Source organism: Stigmatopora nigra, chromosome 20, assembly GCF_051989575.1.
Source record: "Stigmatopora nigra isolate UIUO_SnigA chromosome 20, RoL_Snig_1.1, whole genome shotgun sequence".
NCBI lineage: Eukaryota > Metazoa > Chordata > Actinopteri > Syngnathiformes > Syngnathidae > Stigmatopora > Stigmatopora nigra.
In genome coordinates this window covers 9,703,456-9,726,640 of record NC_135527.1, presented here as the reverse complement: position 1 = coordinate 9,726,640, position 23,185 = coordinate 9,703,456, and the positions used below count along the sequence as shown (strand labels likewise).

Sequence of the window (23,185 nt, the reverse complement as noted above, 5' to 3'; positions counted from 1 at the left end):
CTTATCCCCTTTACATGTGTCAGGAAATACATTCTTAACCTTCCTTAGATTCTTGTACACAAATGGGCTGAAATTTAGGTCCAAATCTGCTAAATTGGGCTGAAATATCAGACGAGATAGCTTGTCATCCTGATTAGAACTCAACGTGAAATAAGAAATGCTGTCAGAATTGCTGTGCGTATTATAAAAGTATAGAGAAATCCTAAATAAATATAATAAGATTGGTTTAATCGCGAAATATGGGTACTATAGCTTTAAGGCAGCGGGTGTACAGTAGCCAATCAGCGAGCCGCTGGAGTGTTGTCGGAAAAAAAAAGTGGGGGAAAATTAATTAGATGCACTTTGACCCAGACGACACGATCTTTCTTGAATGTAACGGTAAGTTTTTTGATATAAATTCACCGATTAAAATGACACCTCTAATGATTATAATCACAAAAGTGCCAGTTTAGCCAAGAAAATAACGTTTTTACGGTGACTTTTATAGATACGAGTCGTTTCTGGGCAAGGAGGGCCGAATGTAATCCAGCGACAGAACGCTAAAAGGTAGGACCTCACTTTGAATAACTTTTCCGTTTGAATGAAAAGTTTACATGAATGAAATGTTTAATCTAAATTTCATATTGTATTTCAATGTTTGAGAAACTTTAACGAGGTGTTGCTCGTCCACAGTTATATCTTTGGACGAAAGAAATGTATGGTATGGTCCCTTTGAAGTCCCGGTCCGCCATTTTCTACTACAGTAAAGATATGGTTCCTTTGAAGTCTCCGTCCGCCATTTTGTATAACAGTTAATAATTCATTTTCTATGACATTTGTATGATTAATTGATTGAAAATAAGGCCGAAGAATAAAAGCTAATACTATACCTCTGCCCAGGATGTAAACATGAACAGAGTTACTTTGAAAATGAACACTCTTTGACATAAACCACTTATAACGTCGAAATTGTTACCCCGTAGTATACTGAATTTAAGTAGGTAGGCCAATAACCTTACGACTGTTGTAACTCCTTTAATGCTATTACACAAATTTCGTATGGTCAGGTTTTTACTAACATTTCAACCATGACAATGGCACAGCTAATGAGTGACTATTTACAGGTATTAAACGTTTTGGGAAAGAATGACATGACAAAACGTTTTGGGAAATGAGGACCACCTGAATAACGTGACAAAACGTTTTGGAAAAGGAGAACCACCTGAATGATGTGACAGATGATTTAAGGTAGGACTCACCTTTTAATAACGTTTGAATTAGTGTTTGCATAAACCACTTTTGATTTTGATGTATTACACTGTACTATGCTGAATTTGAGGAGTTATGTCAATCGTTTTACTCTGGTTAAAATGGCCTTCATTTTATTTGATGAATTTGAACTGAGAGAGCTAGTCAAAGATAAGCACTTGTATAATGGTCTCTTGCAAAAAATGTTGAATTCTGTGTCAAATAAAAACCATACATGATGTCTCATTTTGTATCACTGTTGCTTATGTGTGTTCACCACCATCATTTTTTCCATCAACTGTGTTTTAATGTTACAACTTGGGCTTGCATTGTGTCTTATTATGTTTATATTGTGCACCATATATTTAAAATGCAGCAAAATTAGACAAGAACCACGGTAAGTTCATGTTTTAGCGACATTAGACAATAACCACGGTAAGTTCATGTTTTAGGATCCACTTTTTCAATTTTCAAATTCCATATGTCTCAATTTCCTGCAGTTGTGGTCCTATGATGGCTTATTTTCCATTAGCGATTGGAGCTACCTAAGGTTAACCTGTGTAGTCTTTGACAGCTTTATCTGTGATTGCCAGGGGCTGCTGTGCTGGGGTGGGGGTTTCTTCGGGGGTCTTTTTTTTGTAGAGCGAATAAACCAGTGAGTCCGAGGCTTCCCCGTCGCTACACGGCACAAACAAAAGAGCCTCCGAGCTGACAGAGTAAATAAATACCTGCCACAATGACCGGGCTATTTCTGATCCGTCGGAGGTGCTTTCGCACCGTAGCTGGGAAAACAAAGCCCCCACAGACGTGATCTCACCGCCGTGCGAACGTAGGGCGTGGCCCAGCCGGTGGATCCCGCGTTGCCGTGGAGACCAGTGCGCAAACGCAGATGGGCTCCCGGCGACACCGCAGGGAAATTAAAACGGCAGCTCGGAGCCCCCAGGCCTTTCATTGGCCCGTCGTTCTGGATTTGTCAGGGAGCGAACCGCAGGCGTCACCTTAATTCTAGTGGCAACGTCAGCCGGCGGCGGGGAACGATCTGCCACGCTTGTCCCCCGTTGGTCGTCAAGCCGAGACGTGCAATTAGCGGCCTATCGCCTGCTTTTACAAGCCGTGTAAATATAGATCCGGCGTACGTATCGGTGTGGGTAATTAATGCACGAGCCGTATAAGTAAACCGCAATTGTTTCGAACGTGGAGAACTAGCGTCCACATTCGTGGTCATGTAGGCACCAGACGTCCAATTTTTTTAGAAAGAATAGTTTTTGATAAATTAATTCATCCTCCCATTAGACGTCCAAAACAAAACAAGATGGTGCAAGTTTCTGAGGTGAGAGTTTAGTCATCCAGATGTAGTAACCGCGAGGAAGACAACTAAGCCATTTTATTTCTTTGAAATGTTTCATTACAAACAATGCATACACACTAGTTTTATATTGCTTCGGACATACTTTTTTTTCAGCTTGAGTTCCAGTTAACGACCCGTAACAAAGTACAACATTTATGAAAATATAAATCTCTAAACAGGTAATCAATCCTGACAATACAAAGAAATACCATAGAAACATTCATCACCAGTAAGTCAACTCTAAGTTGCAAACCTAAAAGTTATTAAAATTCATTCAAGTTTCTTTAACATACAATGAATACAATTTACTGGCGTCTTTAGGGCCACATTCAAATATACGCTTAAATTGGCATTCCAATATATGAGGAGGACTTATTTTTTTCTTCTTTACTTGAAACACACACACCATCTTATTCCTAAACAAAATCACAGTTCAACACTAAAACAATTTGGCAACAATATAATTACATTACAAGCCTCGTTCAACAAAATAAATCCGACCACCACTTTGGTAAGTACGTATATTATGGTAATATTTTTCAAATAACATTTTAAAGCTTCATGATGCTACCTTGTTAACTCTTTCAAAGCCATTGCCGATGATACACTATTTCCAATGGTGTGGTGCTTGAAATTCATACACTATTTCCAATGGTGTGGTGCTTGAAATTCATACACTATTTCCAATGGTGTGGTGCTTGAAATTCATTTTTGGGGATTCAAATCCTGATGGATGGTTCATCTCGATCGGTCCAGCTTCCATTGACGACCATAGACATCCGATCTCTGGCTGTCTGTCGCCGGCAAGGGCACTGGAACGTGATTATTAAATGGCAACCCCAACGAAAATGAATTTCAGCTCTGTCGCGGTCAATGGCAATGAATGAGTTAATGCTATGTTGCACTATTCTCACAAACCACCACCGTTAAAGTGCTTCCACCTCGTGTCTGAAATGCCAAATCTACAGTACGAGCACACGGCCAAATTGTTTTAGTGACACGACGGACGGCCAATTAGTCTGTCCTTTTCTATATCAACACTTGAATTCCACTAGACCCAAAGCAAGTACATTAATTAAGGCGTGACTGTGTATGGTGCTATGCTACACTGTGGCGTTGCTCTTTAAAACACACAGTTGACACGTGAACGCAACTGCAACTTGGCACTGACGTTCCATGAAATTTCTACTAATAGCAAGTCGGCTCGCCATTTGTGTGTGTTTACAAATTCCCTGCATTGTGGTAAATCTTGTAGTCTGCACGTAAAGGACGTCTAGATATTCCAGGCACTCACTTTGATTGCATTAAGCACAACGTAACGTTTTAAAGTGTTGCACAAATTGCAGCAGCCAGACCGAGAATGTCCGTTTGTTTTTTTTTTGTTGTAAATATCGGCAAAAACAAGAAATGCGGCAAATAAAGGTAACCGTTGAGCGATTTTCTGTCACAGATCCACGCAAGTTGTTCTTCAAACGCCAAAGGACACGTACTGGTAGGAGATCCAAGAATTTGTTTCCGTCTTGCGTTATTGAGTCCAAGCGTCCCCGTGACAGAGCACAACTGAAAGAGTACAACTAGATGCGAACGATAGTCAGACGCCTGACAATTTGCAGCTGAATCACGTGGCTGTAAACAAGAGTCAACTACAGTACAAGCCTCCAGAAACGGGACACCCGGTCGGTCCACGCGTCTCCACCCCGCCTTTTGTTCACTGAAGCAGCTCCGATTTTTTCGTGGGAGTGGTAGACTCCCCTTCGCCGGAGTCGGACACGTTGATCGGACTGTCCCTGGAGAAGACCTCGGTGGATTCCCTCCAAATGCAGTCGGCGACCGTCTTGAAGGAATGATTGGCGCACTTGGGACGGATCTTCTGGGAAGCATTGTTGACGATCTGCCGGCTGTTGGAGGTGGCGATTTTGATCTTGAGGGCGGCGTCCACGCGGTCCACCACCGTGTACGTTCCGATGCTGCCGTCCTCGAAGCCCACGATGATGTTCAGAGCCCTCTGCGACAGCGCCAGGAACGTGGGGGTCTTGTACAAGGAGCACGTCCCGATACTCTTGCCGTCGGCCAGTCGCATGACAATCAAGTTGGACACCACGCCGGCCTCGTCGTCCTCGTCGCAGCTGCGGAAGCAGACGTACACCAGGTAGCGGCCGTCCCTGGATAATTTCTGGCGCCAGATTAAACCGGCGGCGTGGACCAGCCTGAGCTTTCCGCTGTGAAGGTCCAGCACGTTGATGTTCTCGTCGCCTTTGGACACGATTCCCTGCTTGCCGTTGGGCGAGATCTGAAAGTCCTCCAGATTTTTCAGGAAGTTGGCCGGCAACTGGACACGCCTACAAACGGCCTCGTCGGCCACGCTCCAGATGAAGACCGTCTCCGTAGAGGTGATGAAGACCACGCAGTCGGGGCAGTCCGGAATGAGTTTGAAGTTGACGATGGCCACACCGTCGTCACACACAAACTTCTTGGAGACGCTCCCTGACCACAAGCTAACGGCCAGCAGCTTGTTCTTGGAGGTGCCCACGAGGAAGGTGTTGGCCGTAGTGACCAGGGCGTTCTGGAGGGTGACCAAGATGTTGCAAACCTTGTGCCCCGTGGCCAGTCTCCAAACTCTGGAGGCGTTCTGCTCGCAGAGAGACACCACAAACTGATCGTTGTGAGTGATGAGGAGCTGGGCTATTCTCTGTCCGTTGATGCGAAAAATGTTCTCCCCGGAGACGGTCTGCCAGATGTACTGAGTGCACTTGTCGTCCGAAGTCACCATGAGATCCCCCGAAGACGTGAGCACGCAGTTCTCCACCACGCCCTCGTGCTTGAAGACGGCTTCGATGAATCCGGTGCCAAAGTTCCACTTGTGGACGGCTTCCGAACCATCCATGGTGAACACGTAATCCTCTCTGCCGGACAACTGCAACGTCTGGATCTTCTTGCCCGTTTTGTCAATATTGGACATGGCGGTGATGATGTCAATGTCCCACACCGAGAGTACTCCGCTGCTGGCCACAGACAAGAGAAGGTTATGGTGGGCCGACTTGATGAGTTTGACGATGGCCCCCGAAATCTCAATCAGACTGGCCATGCACTGCCCGCTGTCCCGCCGCCACACAAAGATGGAAGAGGTATTCTCCATGGAGGCCACGATGCTCTGTCCGTTCTTGGAGAGAACGGCGGCGACGAAGCGTTCGCTTCGTTTGGCCTTAAACTTCTCCACCATTTTCCACACTTTGGTATCCAGGACCTCGATACTCCTGGCCTTGCAGAGCAGGATGGAGCGCTGGTCTTCGGACAGCTCGATGCTCACCACTTCGCTGTCGTCTCCTCTGCAGTCGTAGTCCTCCATCAAACGTGGGCTTGTGACTTCTTTGGTGTTCCAGACGGACAGGCTCCCCTCGTTGTCGATCATCACCATTTGGTTGATGGTGTCCAGGACCAGGATGGACTTGACAAACCCCCCAGAAAACTCTGAAGTGACCGTGGCCAGCTTGTCCCCGTTGCCCAGGTGGAAGATGGTGGCGGTGTTGAGGTACTGGCCGCAGAAGGCGTACATGCCGTCCGGCGAGCACTGGACGCAAGTCACCTCGTACCAGCAGTGGAACTGATACAGAGGCCAGCCATAAAGCAAGTCGATGACGTTGACCTCTTTGCTGGCCTCCAGCCAAGCCAACGCGTGGTGAGTGGACAAGGTGAAGCCGTTGATGAAGGCCACGCCGCCGCTGATGCCGCCGTGCTTGGACCCCTTGATCTCCACCTCCGACAGAAGGCAGGATTTGTGGTTGTCGTAAATGAGGAGCGTGTTCTTAGTCGTGGCCACCACTAAATACTTCTCGTCGCCGGTCAACCTGATTCCCAGCACTACGGATCTGGCCGTGTCGATCTGCCGGAGCAGCTGCCTGCTCTCCACGTCCCACGTGCTGACGGAGCCGTCGTCCAGAGCCACCAGGACGATGTTAGGCGCCAGGGTGGGCAAGATCTCCACAATGTGCATGCAACTGGAGCTCAGAGGAAGTCTTTCCGGACTGTAGGTCACATCCATCGAAGAGTGGAGCGGCACGATGGAGCAGTACTTGGGACCGTCCTTGTCGCATTCCAGCAGGAGGTGGCGAAGCTTGGGCAGGAAGGTGACCACGGGCAAAAGCCTCTGCTGGAGCTCTGCGGAAAGCGAGGCCGGGTTTTTCAAGACCTTGACCTTGATGCCACGGAGGGTCGCCGAGAGGAACTTGAGCTCCTTCTCTTGCGTGTAGCTGTAAGCCACGTCCATGTCATTCAAAGCCTTTTCAAACTGCCCGATCTTGATCATGGTGTACAGCCAGCTGAAGTTCATGATGACCCCGAACATGAGGTCGTCGGTACGGCCGCTCCTGGTCAGGTGGAAAACCAGCTCCGTCATCTTCCTGTGATTGACGAAGAAGATATCGGGCTCCAGAAGGTTGCACTGGAAGACCCAAGGCTGCTCGGGCGTCTGCCTGTCGTACGAGTACTTGTCCGAAGAGGTTTTCTCGTGGGACTGCGGGTGGTGGGGATTTTTGTGGTGCGATATATTCTGCGAGGTAAAGTGATTGTTGTCGTAGGTGAAGATTTTCTTTCTGCCGCCCGACCACGCCCCCAGGAAGTATTCGGCCAGGAGACTGTGCATTTGATGGACGTCTTCTTCGTTGCTCAGGTACAACTTCTGTGCAATGAGGTGGAGGTGTCTGTTAGCCCAGACCATCAGGGTGACGCTGCGCACCTGGCGTTCCACGAGGTAACCCTCCAGTTCTTCTTTGAGCCTGGCCACCAAGTCACAAGAAATCCTCAGGGGATTCTTCAAGTGAGATACCACTAGGACGTCGCCGAGAACAATGTTGTCGAGGGAAAGAATGTCCTCCAGCTCAACCTCGGTTAGTCCCGCCTTGGCCATGGTGATGTACCCCAAGGCTCTGAAGACAAAGCGCTGGCCCAACTTATTCTCCACGGAGTAGAATAACTGCTCGATGCTTTCGTGTACCGTGGAGCACAAGGATTTCTCGTCCACGTCTTTGTGAGACCTCCAGTGGACCACCTCTCTGTAGATGAGGTTGACGAACATGGGCAAGGTGCACTTGGCCAGGGCCTCGTTGACGTAGATCTGCTGGCCCGAGGTGACCTTTCTCTTCACCCCAAGTAACTGCTGCTTTAACGTCTGGCTGCAGAGCTTGCGGTCCCTCTGAGCCAACTCCACATAATAGTACTCGTCGTGGATGAGCCGTCGAAGCTTTTGCAGGATCCCGTGCTTATTGGGCAGCGTGGACACCACGATACGGACCGTCCGAGGCAGTTGGACGGGGAGCCACCACAGCTTCCGAGCTTCGTCGGCCTCCGACAGTTGCTCCAGGGCGTCCAGGATGATGACCAGGGGTCTGTGAAAAGAAGATTCCCCCAGGAGGTTGACCAGGAGCTCCTTCATCTCCTGGATCTTGCTAGGCAAAAAGTGAATCAAGCAGCGGTAGTTTATTGCGATCTGTTCACAGATACTCTGGAGAAGGCTGCGCAAATCCCCCGAGGGCCGAGTGGAGCCGATGAAACGGACGACGACCACGGGATCCGTTTCGGGGCCGGCCTCCTTCTGCAGCCAGGTGTAGGCCTGAAAGACAGCGCTTTTAAGATTGACTCAAGACTCAAAGGATGCTCCGAGGCCCTCACCTGTTTGGCCGCTTCGGCCAGAAGCAACGTCTTCCCCGTACACGGACCCCCCTGTACTACCAGCGGACTCATCCGACTCTCCTTGGACGGCAGAAGGTACTCCTGCACGTAATCCAAGGTCTCGCTCTTGTACTCGTGCAACTGCGAGTAGGCTTTACAGAGCGAGAGGTGCTGTAGGATCTCGTCGTACAAGGGATCCGTCTCCGTTTCAAAGTTCTGCTGGACCGTGGCCTGAATGATGTCCACCATGTCTTCGTAGAACTGCTTACACAGTCCCTCCACGTAGTGGCTCTCGACCTCCTGCGAGTAGCCCAGCTTCATGTCGCAGTGCGTGACCGAGGAGTAAACGCGGAGGTTGGAGGCGGCCACCACCGTCGGTATGAACTCGTCCCGCACCTTCAGCAGGCGCTCGTAGGCTTCCTGGTTGCGCATGACCCGGTCGCCGCTCGACACGATGTCCATGTAGCGGCTCATCTCTGGCAGCTTTGCGAAGCGGTCGAAATTGGAAATCTTGCGGATGTAGCAGACGCATTTCCTGAGAAAGGCGGGGGTTTGCTTCCCGAGGGCAAAGTCCAACTCGTCTTCCAGGGCTGAAACGACAAGAGGAGAACATTACGCCGGCGGAGACCCGTAGAAGACGCAAGATGTCAGCTTTTACCCGCTATGGCAGCTGAGACACTAACCAGAGCAAAGGAACTTCTTGGCCTGAGCGCTCGGCACGGTCCCCTTTTCTTGAAGAAGTAGGACGGCCGTCCGGAAAATCCGCTTGATCTCCTCCGAGACTTTCCTCCAGGCCTTGTCGTGCTTGGTTTTGGCTGCGCTGCCGGACTCCATCTAAGTCGGGCGAAAGGCACCGACTGACCGATTGACTCCGATGGCGAGGCGTTCGCTACCTCGGGATCTTTCTCCCGACGTGCACTCACTGAGTTCTGGTAGTTCTTGAGCATTTGGGCTTTGGGTTTGAGGTAGTATGCGGGCGGCACAGAGTTTTCATCCCTGCAGTACCACTCGTCCAAGATGTGGGTGTCCAGCCCGGCCTCCGCCGCCGCATCCAAGATGGTCTCAAACTCGGCCGATTCCACCTCCCCGGGCACCCGGATGCTGCCGTACTTTTCTCCCACCAGACCCTGAAGGGGGACGCAAGCAGAAGGAAGGACACTGAATGGCCCGAGTTCCCATCTTAGCCTGACATCAGGAGGACAAAATCAAGGTTACTTTATCCCCAACTATTCTCTTTCACCGGCAGATGGGAGAAAAAAAGTGGAAGCTGAGACGCGTCCTTGAGGCGTTTATTTTTTATTTTTTGTACACCGGGGAATTTGATACCGACGGAGAACTGAGGAGAAAAAAGAAGAAAAGACTTGTGGATCATTTGTCATGCTTCCCGTCACCATGCCAACCCCTGCCATCACCATGGAAACCATCTTTATTGACAGATTAGACAAAAGCCCCCCCGGTTCGTAAAGGCGCCATCCGTCGGGGAATAAAATGTATCGATTGTGTACGTGATCGTAGCTGCGGGAAGTCGAGAATCGTTTTTTTTTTAGCATGCGATGGCGAATGAATTCATTAATCTTATCGTCATTCCTCATTTCATTTTCTAGCTCCATAAAAAGATGCGTTGTATTTGAATAATTCAGCATTCATTACTCTACCTGTCATCCATTTCCCCAACCTGAAATTGCACTTGGGTCTTTGGTACATTTGTCATTTCTAGCTTTCCATTTTTGTGCTTTGTCTACTTATACCTAGGTGTGTAGTACTTACTGTATACATTTTATTGTCTGTTAATTTTTTTACCTCTCATTTTCCCAAAAAAGAAAAGATTTTAGTCTTGAAAAGGTTGGCCCCAAGTATACCGAGCTTCCGTGAGGGACGTTAGGACCCTGACGAATACTCACGACGAAGCACGGTCCGGCCGATGTCTTGAGACATTCCTCCAGGAGCTTCATCCTGAGTCGCTGAAGCTCCGGGCTGTCCCATTCCTCTGGATCCACACCCCAATAGAGGTCCACTACCTGGAAGTAAGAAACATTGTTAACTCAATGGCTGCCTTTTGATACTACCAGGGCACTTTTATATGTTCTTGCATCTACTTCAGATGTACGGACATTGTGCTTTACCACAAATAAGCAGCTCCCGACATCTCAAAGCTGGCGACATTTTTTTCTGCCACTGACTTTGATTTCTTTGGTCTCTCGCCCGATTCCCTGCCCTTTCTTCTCGGGCTTCACGGCTATTATCCCCAAGTTTAATAGTCTAACATTCAATAAATGTGGGGCCAGAAGACTTCCCACGTTTGACCCGCTGCCGGCAAACTCCTTCCAAGGGCGTCAGAAAGCTGCTTAGCAGAAGCTCCTCCAGCTCTTACATAAGCCAGCGTATAGTAGTTACAGGGAGGAGTGGGAGAGGAAGATTGCTCAATTGGCATGAAGGAAACGGGAGAACCATGGCACCTCTTAAATCCTTTCTTCCTTCAGAAGAAGAAGAAGGGAAAAGGAACCTGGCCACCCGGGACACGCTGCCTAAAAATTCTAATTTCCCTTCACCCGTGTCATCCTTAACGGAGACACGGTCCGGGTACTCAACCTCTTCTAGGTTGGTGCTCAAAATGCTTTGATTCCTGCTGCTAGCTAGCATGCGGCAGGGATTGACAATCCGGCCGGCTCTAGCAAACGGGTTTCCGCCGAGGCGCCAACTTGTCACGTGGCGCAGGCGGGGGGTGCTGGGGGATTTATATGATGAGGAGCGGGGCGCTCTTCTGCGTAAATCATTTCACGCTCATGCATCATGACGGCCAACTGAATCACAAGGCGGCACGTGGCCCCGCATTCCAAATGACGGAGGTCAAGCACGCTAGGAATTCTGGCAATCTGCGTCTCCCATCGTCCAAAATGTGTCACGCGGAATGACGACACAGTCGTCATTCCCCCACCCCGAGGCCGTGGGTTCGAGTACCCCCCAGCAAGATACCGAACGTCACGTTGCCACCGATGCTTCGTCATCGCTAGCGTATCGTGACAAAGCCCATACAGGTCTAGACCATTGATCCTGGGTGTACTCTTGTATCCTGTGTGTGTGTGTATTTTTGTATCATGTAAATGTGTGTGAGCTACTACAGGTAAGTGATAGGTTCATTAATAATAACCTCAACAGTAAGCATATGTGTGTATACACTGTATATGTACGAATATGTGTAAATCTGTAGGAATTTCTATTTAGGTACTCTGTGTGTGTACATGGTGTATGAAGTATACCAGATGTGTGTATCAGATTTCTGTAGCCATCAGCCCAGCAATTATTATTGTTGCATTTTTCAGTCCGCTTTAAAGGTTGCGTGATTAAAATGGATTCATTTTTTTCAAAACTAGTTCAAGCTTATGTCATGAATGGTCATTAAGGCAGTGGAAGACGGTCCCTTTTATTGTCCCGGAGTTTAAAGTCCAGGATTTGATGCCCATCAAAGTGTCTTGAATTGTATTAATATATGACTTATGGTAAGCGCAATCGTAGCATAAACTGAAAGCGAGGGCAAGTGGAGCGCCAGTCAGGCTATCGGAACCTCAAATCTCGGCCAGACTGGAGGGCTCTCCTGGATTTGTCCAACAAACACTGATAGTCATCTTTCCGTGCACGCCGATGCGCATTTGCAATGCAAATGAGCTCGACGGCCAGAAGGAGAGAAAGACAGAGTGAGAGAGAGAGAGAGAGAGAGAGAGAGACTGAGACAGGGCGACGACAACAGGGAAAAGCCCTCCCTCACGTCAGTCCGCCTTTGTCGCCAGGGCGCCTTATCTCTGCCGGCCTTCTGTCCGTCTCAACGTCTCCACAAGTCCAGCGTGAGGTTGCCATTGCGTCGCCTGCCAAAGGGGCCACATGGTGGCAAATGGTGGCCACTCACCTGGAATTCAATGCCGTAATTCTCCCTGCAGAAGTCCCGTAGTTTGGGGTAGACGTGTTCTTTCAGCGCGTTCCTCTCCGCTTCTGTGTCTGCGGACAAAAATCAAGAAATAAGCAGAGACCACCACACTTGATTGTCTGTTTGTGACCGTCCAGGCTCGCTCCCAGATTGACTCCAGTTCTTGGTTTCCCTTCAAACGGATGGGGCCTTCAACCAAAGAGTTTCCACCTCATTTTGAAGAGCCACCTGATCCAAATGGCGTGGTATCGGAATGCTGGATCCAATATTCTTCCAGTGAGTGTCCAAAGACACACCCCCAAACCCCCAGCGCCTTGTGCTGGTGTCCCACTTTCCCAGCCTTCTGAATGCTTGCTCTAATCTCTTTGGACAAGCCCAGTCTCTTTCCCCAGGGGGGCCAGGGTGGACCCTTCAAACCAAAACACGGCCGACTCACCGACAGGGAGACCTGCACGGAACCGCCCCGCCGGCGTGCAAATTTAATCTGACGTATATTTTACCCGTCTATCTTTAGCAAAGCTCGGGGGGGCCCCGTCCAGACGTGCATCCGCCCGGGGCCGGCCGGCAAAATGTCACGTTAAAGTGCGCGCAGTAAGTGGCGGCCGTGGCATCTTGTTCCATCGCGAGAACGCTGCGAGGAATCGGAAACGTCTCCATCATTTTCTCTTTGAAGGCTTTCAGATAAAACTGTGCTTGGAATTCAATCCGGGACTAAAAGGCGCTTTGCCAAGCCAATCTTGGCCAGCACTTTTAGGGCCGCCACCTTGGGAAAGGAAAGGCCGGAGCGCCCGTCCGTCTCCGTAGTGCGCTCAAAGCCGGCCAGCGCTGGCAAATGGATAGCAGATGACCCACGCGATGCCCCGGGCGGCTCGGAGCAGCCGTCGGCGAAGGCCAGATGTTCCCGCGTCTCTCAAGAGTCCCGCCTGCTTAGCCTGACAAGCTGACGGGGGCCAATCCGCTACAGTCGGCTCGCCCGTTGAGGCCATCTCTTTTGCCCAGAGCGCCGCCGGAGCCGCCGGAGCCGCCGGAGCCGCCGCGTGGAACAATCCTCGCCAATGGAGAGCCAAATTTGACGTGGCCTGGAAATGGAAAGCTCGCCGCTTTTGTCTCGAGGGTTTTTGTTTGCACACTGCTCGTCCGTCGTATGTCATTGGTCACTCTCCGTGACGTGGCGAGCGGCGCTTGGTCTCGGCTCGTCTTAACTCTACGAGCTCTGACCTCCATTCCCAACCTCAATTCTAATATTAGTTTCAAGATAAATGGACTCGCCGTCAACTATTGGCCATTTAAAAAATGGGCATTTTGTATTCCTTCTCAGAAAAAGGTAGGTGAATAGGGATGGGCAATATGGTCAAAATAAAAAGGACCTTTTTCCCCCGCATATGGTTGTATTGAGTATTTTTTTTCAATGAAATTTGAACTGTTTTTGTCACTTTGATTTTATCACCTATTAGACCTTTGTACTCTAACAGGCACTGCATTCTAGTGGCCAAGATCTCTAAAGAGCAGTTCAAAGGCTGAGTAAAATGTACCGTGAATGAGCCATCTGGCTGCCGTGACTTACCGTCGGGGTTGGCGCATACGAAGACGCGGACGCTGCGGCCGCTGGGGACGTGGTGCGGCGGCAGCGCCAGCACGTTGCCGCTGATGGCCGCTTTGCGCAGCGCCGACTCCCGCGGGCAAGGCTGCCGGCCGCCCGCTCCCGACGGCCACATGGGGCTGGACTTCCAACGTGGCTGAGCCAAGACACACGCCTTTCAAAGGACAAAAACAACAAAACTAACAGAAGCGCTTCAACTGTCCAGTCCGGACGGAGCGTGCCGTTGTGCTACTTTGGAAATTCCTATTCCCAAATGCGCATTGAGAGCAGCCGCTCCAGTTTTGGAGAGGGAGGGGCCCTCCTAGTTCAAAACGGACCCGACGTCCCCGGCCGTCAATGGCGGCCAAAGTTGACACCGGCCGCCGTGTGGCGGGATGGCGTGCCAAGAAACAGACGGCTGTGTGGAAATTCAGAAGCTACTAGCGGCTACGGTCCATGCGTAAATGCCTGAGTGCACGTGGATTTCCAAGCCCGGCAGAGCCAAAAACAACCAGGGGTGAGTGGCGAGCGTGCAGGCACACCCCGCGGGAGTCGCTCGGTCCGGCGGCGTTTGTCGTCGTCGTCGTCGTCGTGGTGGGGGCTGGATGTGGGCGCTCACATCCGTTTCATGTCGCCGCTTGGGCTGGGATCCCGGCGTGGACAGGGCTGGGATCCCGATGTCCATCGGCTTGGCGGTGGGACGGCAGGACGCGCGCCTCTGCTTGGCCGGGGTGCGCCCCGTCGCATCCCGCTGCCTCGGCCAGCCCACCGAGCGAGCGCTTTCTCCGATCTGATCCGATCCGTTGTGTTCCGCTCTGTTCCGCTCTTCTCTGCTCTCCTCTCCTCTACTCAGGCACTGGCAGACGGTGGCGGCGGTGGCGGCGGCAGAGGCGGCGGCGGCGGCAGAGACCCCTGGCCGTACAAAATAAAAGCGGAACTGTGCTGCTTCTTCAAAATAAAGTCCCGGCCAAACCGTACGTATAGCGAGATCACTAGCTCACTGCCACGTACGTGGTGATGCTTTGGATGGTGCGCTGTTACCATGGTAACCGCACTCTGACAGCCCCTTGGGTACTGCAAATTAATATTGATCTCATTTTCTCAACATGCTTTATCCTCGTGGAGGTTGCGAGGGGTGCTGAAGCCAAACCCAGCCGTCTCCGGGCCTGCCGATGGAGACAAACAACCCATCACTCATCGCCAGGGGCAATTCAGAGTGTCCAATCAGCCTACCAGAAAACCAGAGTACCTGAAGGAAAGCGGGGCTCAAAGGTCAGCTCAAAGGTCCCAAGGGGTCAAATGGAATCGGCTGCCCTCGAATTGTTCCTCCTTATTGCACCTCAAGAAACATTTTGCAAAAATGTTATTTCCTCCAGTAGAGTACGATTGGCATTTAGCTGTCAATCATCTCTCATTTCCCCCCCCTGAAGTAAACTCGGTTATTGTGCCAAACAGGAGAAAATATCCAAGCATTAAAGTCTGTGTGGTAAATCATTCTGACTAAAAATGTATTTTCTGCTACACCAGAAGAAAAGGATCGGACGTCTACTGGCGACAAACTCCCTTGAAATTCCCAGTCCAAGCCAGAAAACAAGCGGCTGATCGGCCCGGTCTATTTTGAGAGCGCGGATCACCTGCCCCAGAATTTGGCCAGCCCAGCTAAGGCTAACAAGCGCCAACAAAAGACTGGTCTGTCATCATTTTGCCCGTGCGTCTCCATCCTGGGGGAGCTCATTATCTTTGCGTCCCGCCCGTCGGATCCCCGGGCGCCTTCCTCACGCCGGTTCTGTGCCGGCGTCTTCGTCAGACGAGGAGCCAGACTGGCCGCCTCCGAAAGAATTTCAGTGCCCGGAGGTCCCAAATGCGAAAAGCGCCCGTTTTCCCGAGGCTAACGCGAGAGGTCAAAGCGGCTAACATCGCACCGCCTGGCTTTGCAAACTTTATCAGCTTCAAGTGGGTATTTGCCAACTGCCCCTCTTCCTTCTCTGACATTTGTTTTTTTTTTCTTGAATAGACCCGAGAGAAGGAGCCTCGGTGGATTGGACGGTGGCGGGGGTGCCGTAGGATCACCTGTGAAACCCTGCACTGCAGTGTGTAAGTCTGTAACAAGATAGATTCAAGGCCATGGTGTAGCGGCTAAGAGAAGTACATCTAAAAGCTCCAAAAGTCTTCATGTAAATCTCTAAAGGCTACAAAGGAGAGACTCCATGGGAATGATTTGGGCTCAGCGCAAAGCCAGCGTGGATCACAGCCCAATCCTTGCCTTTGATATCTCGCCACGGCATACGCTAGTCTTTGCCGCTTACCATTTCTTATTATTTTATTTTTGAGGGGATTCCGGCTGCCTGTAGCGATAAGGCTTCTTTGGCTAGCACGGACAAAGTCATCCTAAATTTTGACTTGCACGAACGTGGCTAGCTAGCATTGACGTTTTATTCTGTCTGTCAGACGTGAGACTGTTGCGCTTCTGCAAATCAATTAGCGCCAAAGGTCACAGCGGGAGCTCAAACAAAAGCGCTATTTGCCAGGCCACCAAAGAAGCCATCCACAAATAGCCGCAAAATCGTTGGAGAAAAAAGTTCTTGTGTTGTTGTGAAAAAAGTACAACGGAGGTCAATGGTACTTTTCTTGATTACTTTATTATTTTTTTCCAGGATCAACTCTGACCGCTTGGAGCCAATTGACAAGAAGGTGGCGCTCCAACTGACGTGACCTGACCTCAGGTATGACACTGGTAGGTAAGCGTGCCTTGACTTTCAGCCAGGCGGCGTCCGATCGCTTCCAGAATCTAGTTTCCAATTAAAAAGCTGAAAAAGCCATCCTTCCGCCGCAATTCCTACTTGAGGAGCGGCGGGCTTCTAAAAATAGCCCCGTGAGGAATTAGCGCCCGCGTTACGCTACGGAGAGACTGTATGCGTGAGGGCCACTCCAAATGGATTGCCCGTCAAATTTAAGAAGCCCGTGGTGACGCTGTCTGGTGCTTTTGTCAGCCGCAATCATTTATTCAGATTGGAGCGCTCACACGGCAGTGGAACCAATAGTCACGTTCAGTCCCATCTTTAAAATGAACTCTTCCGCACTAAATTTGCTCATGACAACACGTTTCCGGGCCAAAGAGCAATGGCCAAACTCTTTTTACGGCCGGTCGGGCAAACGTTGCAAAAAAAAAAAGCGCCAACTCCGGCAAGAAGTACCTTTTTAATCTCATTTGCTAATTGGGAAGAAAATGCAAATCATCAAGGCTGGAAGAAAATAGCACTTTAAAAATCAATGAGCTTTTTTTTGGGTTTGAATCCTGCAAAAGTCAATCAGCCTCTTCAGGTGAAGTTGCCTTTCACGGCCACACATTGCTCGCCTCTCTTTATTTTGGTGCGGCGAGCTCGTCAATCTGGATTTTCTTCCTCCGGCCGGCCGACGCTACGATCGGTACTTTTTGTCTGGCGCCGTGCGTAGGAATGGAGGCAAAGTACAAATGGGTGATTAATGCGTCAATACTTGTTGGTATTGTTTAAAATCAGTCTTAAATGCTGTTTGTTTTTTTTTGTCTAATCCATTTCAGAGTCCAGCACGGAACCGGACGGGAGCCAAAAGCTCACTTGAAGCTTTTTGACAACTCTTTTTAAAGTCCCGCTGGCGTGTGTGAAGGTTTTCGAGTCCAAGCGCCCGGCCAGCGCCGAAGAAGGATGACCAGTCAAAGAAGGCAAGAGCAGCGGCGCGCCATAAATAATGGATGCTAATCGCTCTTCTTCGGGGACGTCTAAAGAGTCTTGAATGGCGCTGGGCAACAATGCAAGCGCTCTTGTTAAACCTGATTTCTTTTTTGGACGGATAAAAGTGTTTCAAAAATCCCTTGTGTTAAAAGTTGCTTGAGTATGGCAGGTGCTCGCATGCCATGTGTTATGTAACAAATGGGATATTGCAAATGGCAGGAGGACAAAAGCAGTCAGTGTGTGTGTGTGTGTGTGTGTGTGTGTGTGTGTGTTTGATGGAGAAAAACTAATTAGCGCAGCACTTTGAGCATCACGGACACGACCAGAAAGGACTGACACACACACACACACACACACACACAATCGTAACTGGGCTGACAGAGCAAAAGCGGGCTTTGACACGTCGCTTTATGGCAGTTGCCAAAAAAAAAGAATCATTTGACGGCGCTGGCGGTCGAAAAGGCACAACAGCAAGAGTTTCCATCCGCCCAAAGATGCTATTTACACATCACAAAGTGTAGGAAATATTGCTTAACAAACAAGTGACCTGAAAATACAGCAAAAATGTTGTACATGGCAAGTGTCTTAATAGGATTGTAATATTGTTTTGCTCTATGTTTTTTGCAATAGAAACCAAAGGAGGAGCTCCATTTCCCTTGGCTTGATGGATTTGGATGCATGGGGAGAAAAAAACAGCCAGCCGGCAGCCCATCTTCCCTCTTCCCGCAGCCCAATCTCAGGTATTTATAGGAACGGGGAGGCCGTGGCGTGTCAAGCGCCGCCGTCTTATTAGAGCGCCAAAGCGGAATTCAAGCCCCAAGAGAGACAAGTGTTGCAATTGGCCGTTAACTCTCTGACTGCCGCTCCAGGTCACACGACCAATCCTTTTGTCGGAGGAGGCCACCGCCGACTATTTCTATTCCTTAAGAAAATGGACATTAAACATTCAAATTGATGGGCGCTCTAATTTTGGAGTCCCCATTGATTCCCTCTCCGCTTTCTCCCCGTGACGCATCATTTCCATTTGCCGTCGGAGGCCCTCCCTTCCTCCCCTTCCTCCTCTTCCTCCTTATCTATTCTAGCCCAGAGTTGCAGCTGCCGCTTATTCATTTGCCAAAACTCAATTCAAAGTTAGCATTAATCTGGGCTGCCACAGACCGAAATATTAAAGCCTAGTTTCATTTAGATCCATATATATGCACTCATTAACTCCTTGGCTGCCAGAGTGGAAAATTGTTCACGAATCATCGTCAAATTCGCCGCATATGTTTTCTGGTAGGAACAGAAGAGGTGAATACATTTTGGAGGAGTGAGGTCAGAGGTCACGGCGGGCGCTCCAGAATACCCGGCCCGTGTTCTCTCTTGGTCTCTTGGCCAGGTGAGTGCAATTCCCCCGATTCAATTTGGCCTCCTGGCCGCGAGTAAAAGTGTGGTCGGTCGGCCGCTTGTAATTACCGTTTGAAGGCTTTCCCTTTGCTTGTTGCGAAACGCTAATAGCACGTAATGCCTCATTGACTTTTGGCTAATCTGCTCATACCCACTTTGGTGCCACGGGCCGAGCCCTTTGTTAGTTTAGCCCTGAAATGAGCGGCTGGTTTACTCCGCCTGACTGTGAACGGGCACCCCACAAAGCTCCCGGTAAAGGGGAGAGCGCCGACATCAGCGACGGGGACGCCATGTCACCCAGCACGCGTGTCCTTTCCCGTGCCCGAAATAGCCGGCCGGCCTTCATCCTTATTGTATGTTCCTCCTTTTAAAGGGGAGGGTCGACGGTGGGGGTTCAAGGCGGCCACTTTCCCCAGCTCTTTGCTAGATTAATTTGCCATGGCTCTGGCCCGCCGCGCCCGCTCCACTCTGCGCAGTGAAAGTCACTCGGGGATTAACGGCCAGCGGGAAGCGCACCCCGCCCATCCTCTGCCGCCGCCGCCGCCACGCTCGCTTGCTGCCTCGGCAGAAAGAAGAAAAAAAAAGAGCACCTCGCCGCAGCCTCTTCCCTTCACGCCATTTCTGTCTTTGGTTAATTATTGTAATGGGCCCGCCGTCCTTTGGTTGCTAGCGACCGCAGGTCCAATGGCCTCCGTGGGAAAGGCGCGGAAGCCAGATTGGGCCTTTTAATTGGCTCGCCGGTCGGTGCGGGAGCTTCTTGGCTCCCTTTGACAATTGTCCAGTCAGCCAAAAGTCTTGCTTTAAGGCCAAAACAGTGGCGTATTGATTGCCATTTGTTCCGTCTGGAAAATGACAGTTAGCTTTGCGCTAAAGGCTTGAAATGTCTTCCCGCTCAGGTGCTGCTGCTGCTGGTGCTGCTGGTGGACGCTGCTTTCAAGCCCAACTGCTCTCCTCCATTTGTCAAGCAGCCCCCCCTATCCAATGGCCAATGAATTCATGGTGGACATTATAAGTTAGCGGGTAGAGGTCAGTGCAGATTTATTACAAGATGGCCTGTAATAAATAGCACATTAGTACTTGTATGTATATTTTTTTCAATTTTCACCAGCAGTCAGCAAGCCAAAAAAAAACCCTATATACGGATGGAGCGGCAGTATGAATCCACCGAGAGCAGATGAAGAGGCCAACTGACATCATGCCATCTCGCAGCAGAACATCCCTGAGAAAAAAAAGGTACTGCTTTGACCTGCATTTTATTTCCCCTGAAATTGCTATTGCAACATGGTCACTTGTGCTCTTGTTAAGTCTACACTTGCACAATATGTTGGCGCTCTCCCCACTTTAAAAAAGAAATGAAAAATCCTCCCCCCCCCCCCCCCCCCCCCCACCCACCCTTGTGCTATCACTCCAGCGCCACCGCCTTGACCCGTTTTCCCAGCCTATTCCCCAAGCTTTTGGCACGTTTTTCTTGGCGGCAGTGCAACAAACACTCGCAACCGCTACCCCGGCCGGCCTCAAACTCCAAATGTAACCTTGTTTTTTCTATTTTCCAACACAGGCTAGGCATCTCTTTCCCCCCGTCCACATCACGGGAATCCCCGACGGACTCCTCGGCCATCCATCCAAGTGAAGACGAATGAAGACGTTATCACGGGTCGGCGAGCCCTCCACCTCAGAGGATCTCCGTCTCGCCATCTGCTCGTGAGTCACGGTACGAGTCTCAACGTTGCCCCCGCCTTCCGAGATATGACCTATCTTTTTCCGTGTCCAAGGAGAGGGCGGGCGTTCCTACCCCAATTGGTTCGGGGATGTCTTTATCCTACGCTGGGCTCCAAACCTGGCTGTGTGGCCTTTTCAATAATGTAGAAGCAGAGGAGGGGCTGACGACATGCGAGAGGAAATGCTCTCCTGGCACTGTGGGAGCCCCCCTTCTTTGACATTTACCCAGACCCTTAGCGCCCGTGCCTGTGTGTGTGTGTGTGTGTGTGTGTGTGTGTGTGTGTTCACTAACGATGGCCAGCACACTCACGCGTGCCCTTTAGCCGGCTGGCTAGCTAACTAGACTATCCCAAAATTGTACACCAACCCGTACATTATTTTTGTCTGCTTGTAGATTTTGGTGTAACGACATCTGCATTCATTTCAGGTTTTTGGAGGGTGTCGCGGCACAATTGGGACACTTGACGTGAGAAGCATGGCGAGCAAAGGTTACCCAAGCATACGTGAGTCAGAAACATAGTGCTCCGAAAGATTTGTGCAGCGATGCTGCCCTTCAAGATGACAGTAACACGATAATATGCAAGTTTTACAGGAGGCATGGAAATATTGTCTAATGCTGCCCTCCTGTGGGTGCAGTAAAGCATTGCTATTGACTTGGAGCAACAATGCCTAATCAGGGTTAAGCATTCACGACTCCAGGCAAAAAACACTAAAGGAAAAAAGGTTTGTTTTTTTTATGTGTGGTAATAAAATTTCCTTATCTTACATCTCTCTCTCTCTCTCTCTCTCCAGCATTTTTGTAACCACCAGAGGGAGCACGGATCCGTTTTTCCTGATTGAGAAGCAAGCGTTCCTGCTGTTGGGCGCACCAATACCACCCACCCACCCACCCACCCACCTTTCCAGCAACGTCTCTCATCTATTTACGAACCCATCTCGGTTCCCCTAATCCAAAGGCCGGCGGCGGTTTTCCATTTTCTCCGTCGGCTCCCCGGGAGAACGGTCGCCGAGGAGGAGGATCATGACGCCTCCCGACTCTGTCTAAATGGAACTCGGGTTGGTCCCGCGTCTGCTTTTGAATTTGTATTCTTTTTTTTCTTTCTTGGGATAATAATGCTTGGCTCGGACTCACTCACAAGCTCTCTTGTCCGTGAGACATGGTTGTGCCTTTTTGTTAGTGCCTGGTTAATTCTATTTTTGCTTCTGTGTGTTCTTTAGAATGCAGTCCGCCATGAAGACTGATGTTGTGCTTTGGATGTTCCTCAGCCTGCTGTTGTTGCTGCACTCCAGCAAAGGTGAACCCAAACAAACTTCACTCCTTTCAACTTGGAACCATTTGATTTATTATCATGGCTGCAGAACCAGCTAGGCTAGCTGAGGACAAAATGGATGGACTGGCTCAAGTGGAAATGTTGGAAAAAGATTGTCCTAGGCGTCAAATCCATTTGAAGTGGGAGGGTTGACAGCGAACAGCAAAAAAAGATGATCGAAGCGTCATACCTACTATTATTATTATTATTATTATTATTATAACAAGTCCTTGAGATTGAAAAGGTTGATATTATTGGTCAATGTGTCATCGGTCCGGACATAACCTTGAATTAATAACTTGTTTTTTGTTTTTTTTGTTTGTTTTTTTTGCAGCCCACAAAGCAAGCGAGGAAAGCTTCCAAGCGTCCCTGGTCATGTTTTTGGGCGGCGGTCCCCAGTCCGTCCTCAGCCTGCTCCTGCTAGCCGTGACGGTGACGCTGTCGGTGGTCATCTACCTGTGGGTCCTCCGCTACATCTGCATCGGCTGCTGCCAGCCCGTCGCCGTGGGGATCGACCCGGAAGGTCTGACGGAGATGTCGTCGGCGCTGGTTTGATTGACTGTTTTGCCATGTTAGCCCTCCTGGTGCTTTTCTTGGACTTGGCACTTGAAATAAACGTGCACCCCTGCTGAGTCATGTTTAAAACATTTTCTTCCAGCCCGCTCGCCCGCACTTTGACGCACGCCATGGTCCGTCGTTATGGTAACGTGCGCGAAAAACAGATTTTGCTTTTTTGTTGTTGTTGCATTTAACCACACTTATTTCTTTTCAAATATGACATGGCCCGCTTCGAATGGACCCGAAAGACCACCTGGTTGGATAGCCAGCGCCCCTTCTCTGCCCCCAGTTGCCAAGGGTTACACAGACTGCCAGCATCCCTGCAGTTGCCATGACAATGAGTAGATTTTCGCCCTTCCGCCGCCGGAAGATGGCGAAAGACTCCATGTCAGAATTGCCGCTGGCTTTCATTTCCTTGCCTTTGTTTCTTCCCCAATGACAGCAAATGACATCCCATCCCCAAAATGGCTTTTTGAATGCGTATATTTAATAAATAACGGATAACTTTATTCAAATTTCATTGATTTCTTCGCTTTGGATTGACTTGATCACTCCAAAATCAGCATTTTACTTTGACTGACTGCATAGTAACTTGGTCACATTTCTCCCCCCAGAAGAAAAAGCGGTCCAATACGTTCCTGCGGTGCCTTGGTCTGCGTTTTAAAAAGTCTCTGGCCGATTCGTTAGGACACCGCCGATCATTCAAAGGGTGGCTTTGCAAGTGGCCCCAATTTTCTATGGTGCTCTCTTGAAGCCTTGTTTTCA

The 23,185-nt window shown here is 49.8% G+C and overlaps 2 protein-coding genes across 4 annotated transcripts; one reads left to right on the top strand and one right to left on the bottom strand.

Moving 5' to 3' along the window:
* Positions 1–22,929, top strand: LOC144213775 (uncharacterized). Of its 3 annotated transcripts, XM_077742370.1 has the most exons (20): positions 1–378; positions 488–546; positions 1,104–1,227; positions 14,591–14,711; positions 14,863–15,009; positions 15,265–15,690; positions 15,752–15,831; positions 16,392–16,471; positions 17,297–17,437; positions 18,078–18,187; positions 18,727–18,825; positions 19,730–19,859; positions 19,942–20,066; positions 20,392–20,544; positions 20,980–21,275; positions 21,345–21,608; positions 21,771–21,847; positions 22,197–22,385; positions 22,521–22,564; positions 22,669–22,929. In XM_077742370.1, the coding sequence occupies exons 16-19, from the start codon at positions 21,598–21,600 to the stop codon at positions 22,538–22,540; spliced, it is 297 nt and encodes a 98-aa protein (XP_077598496.1). In that variant the 5' UTR covers positions 1–378; positions 488–546; positions 1,104–1,227; positions 14,591–14,711; positions 14,863–15,009; positions 15,265–15,690; positions 15,752–15,831; positions 16,392–16,471; positions 17,297–17,437; positions 18,078–18,187; positions 18,727–18,825; positions 19,730–19,859; positions 19,942–20,066; positions 20,392–20,544; positions 20,980–21,275; positions 21,345–21,597; the 3' UTR covers positions 22,541–22,564; positions 22,669–22,929. The 3 variants fall into 3 exon arrangements, with proteins under 3 accessions (XP_077598496.1, XP_077598495.1, XP_077598494.1); XM_077742369.1 differs by having other exon boundaries at positions 22,521–22,929; XM_077742368.1 differs by lacking the exons at positions 22,521–22,564; positions 22,669–22,929 and having other exon boundaries at positions 243–378; positions 22,197–22,494.
* LOC144213771 (NACHT and WD repeat domain-containing protein 2-like) lies at positions 2,624–14,638 on the bottom strand. The gene is made up of 7 exons (XM_077742363.1): positions 13,723–14,638; positions 12,141–12,229; positions 10,141–10,257; positions 9,163–9,366; positions 8,923–9,073; positions 8,240–8,829; positions 2,624–8,180 (listed from the first exon to the last, which is right to left on the bottom strand). The coding sequence occupies exons 1-7, from the start codon at positions 13,871–13,873 to the stop codon at positions 4,284–4,286; spliced, it is 5,199 nt and encodes a 1,732-aa protein (XP_077598489.1). The 5' UTR covers positions 13,874–14,638; the 3' UTR covers positions 2,624–4,283.
* Positions 22,930–23,185: the final 256 nt, after the last annotated feature.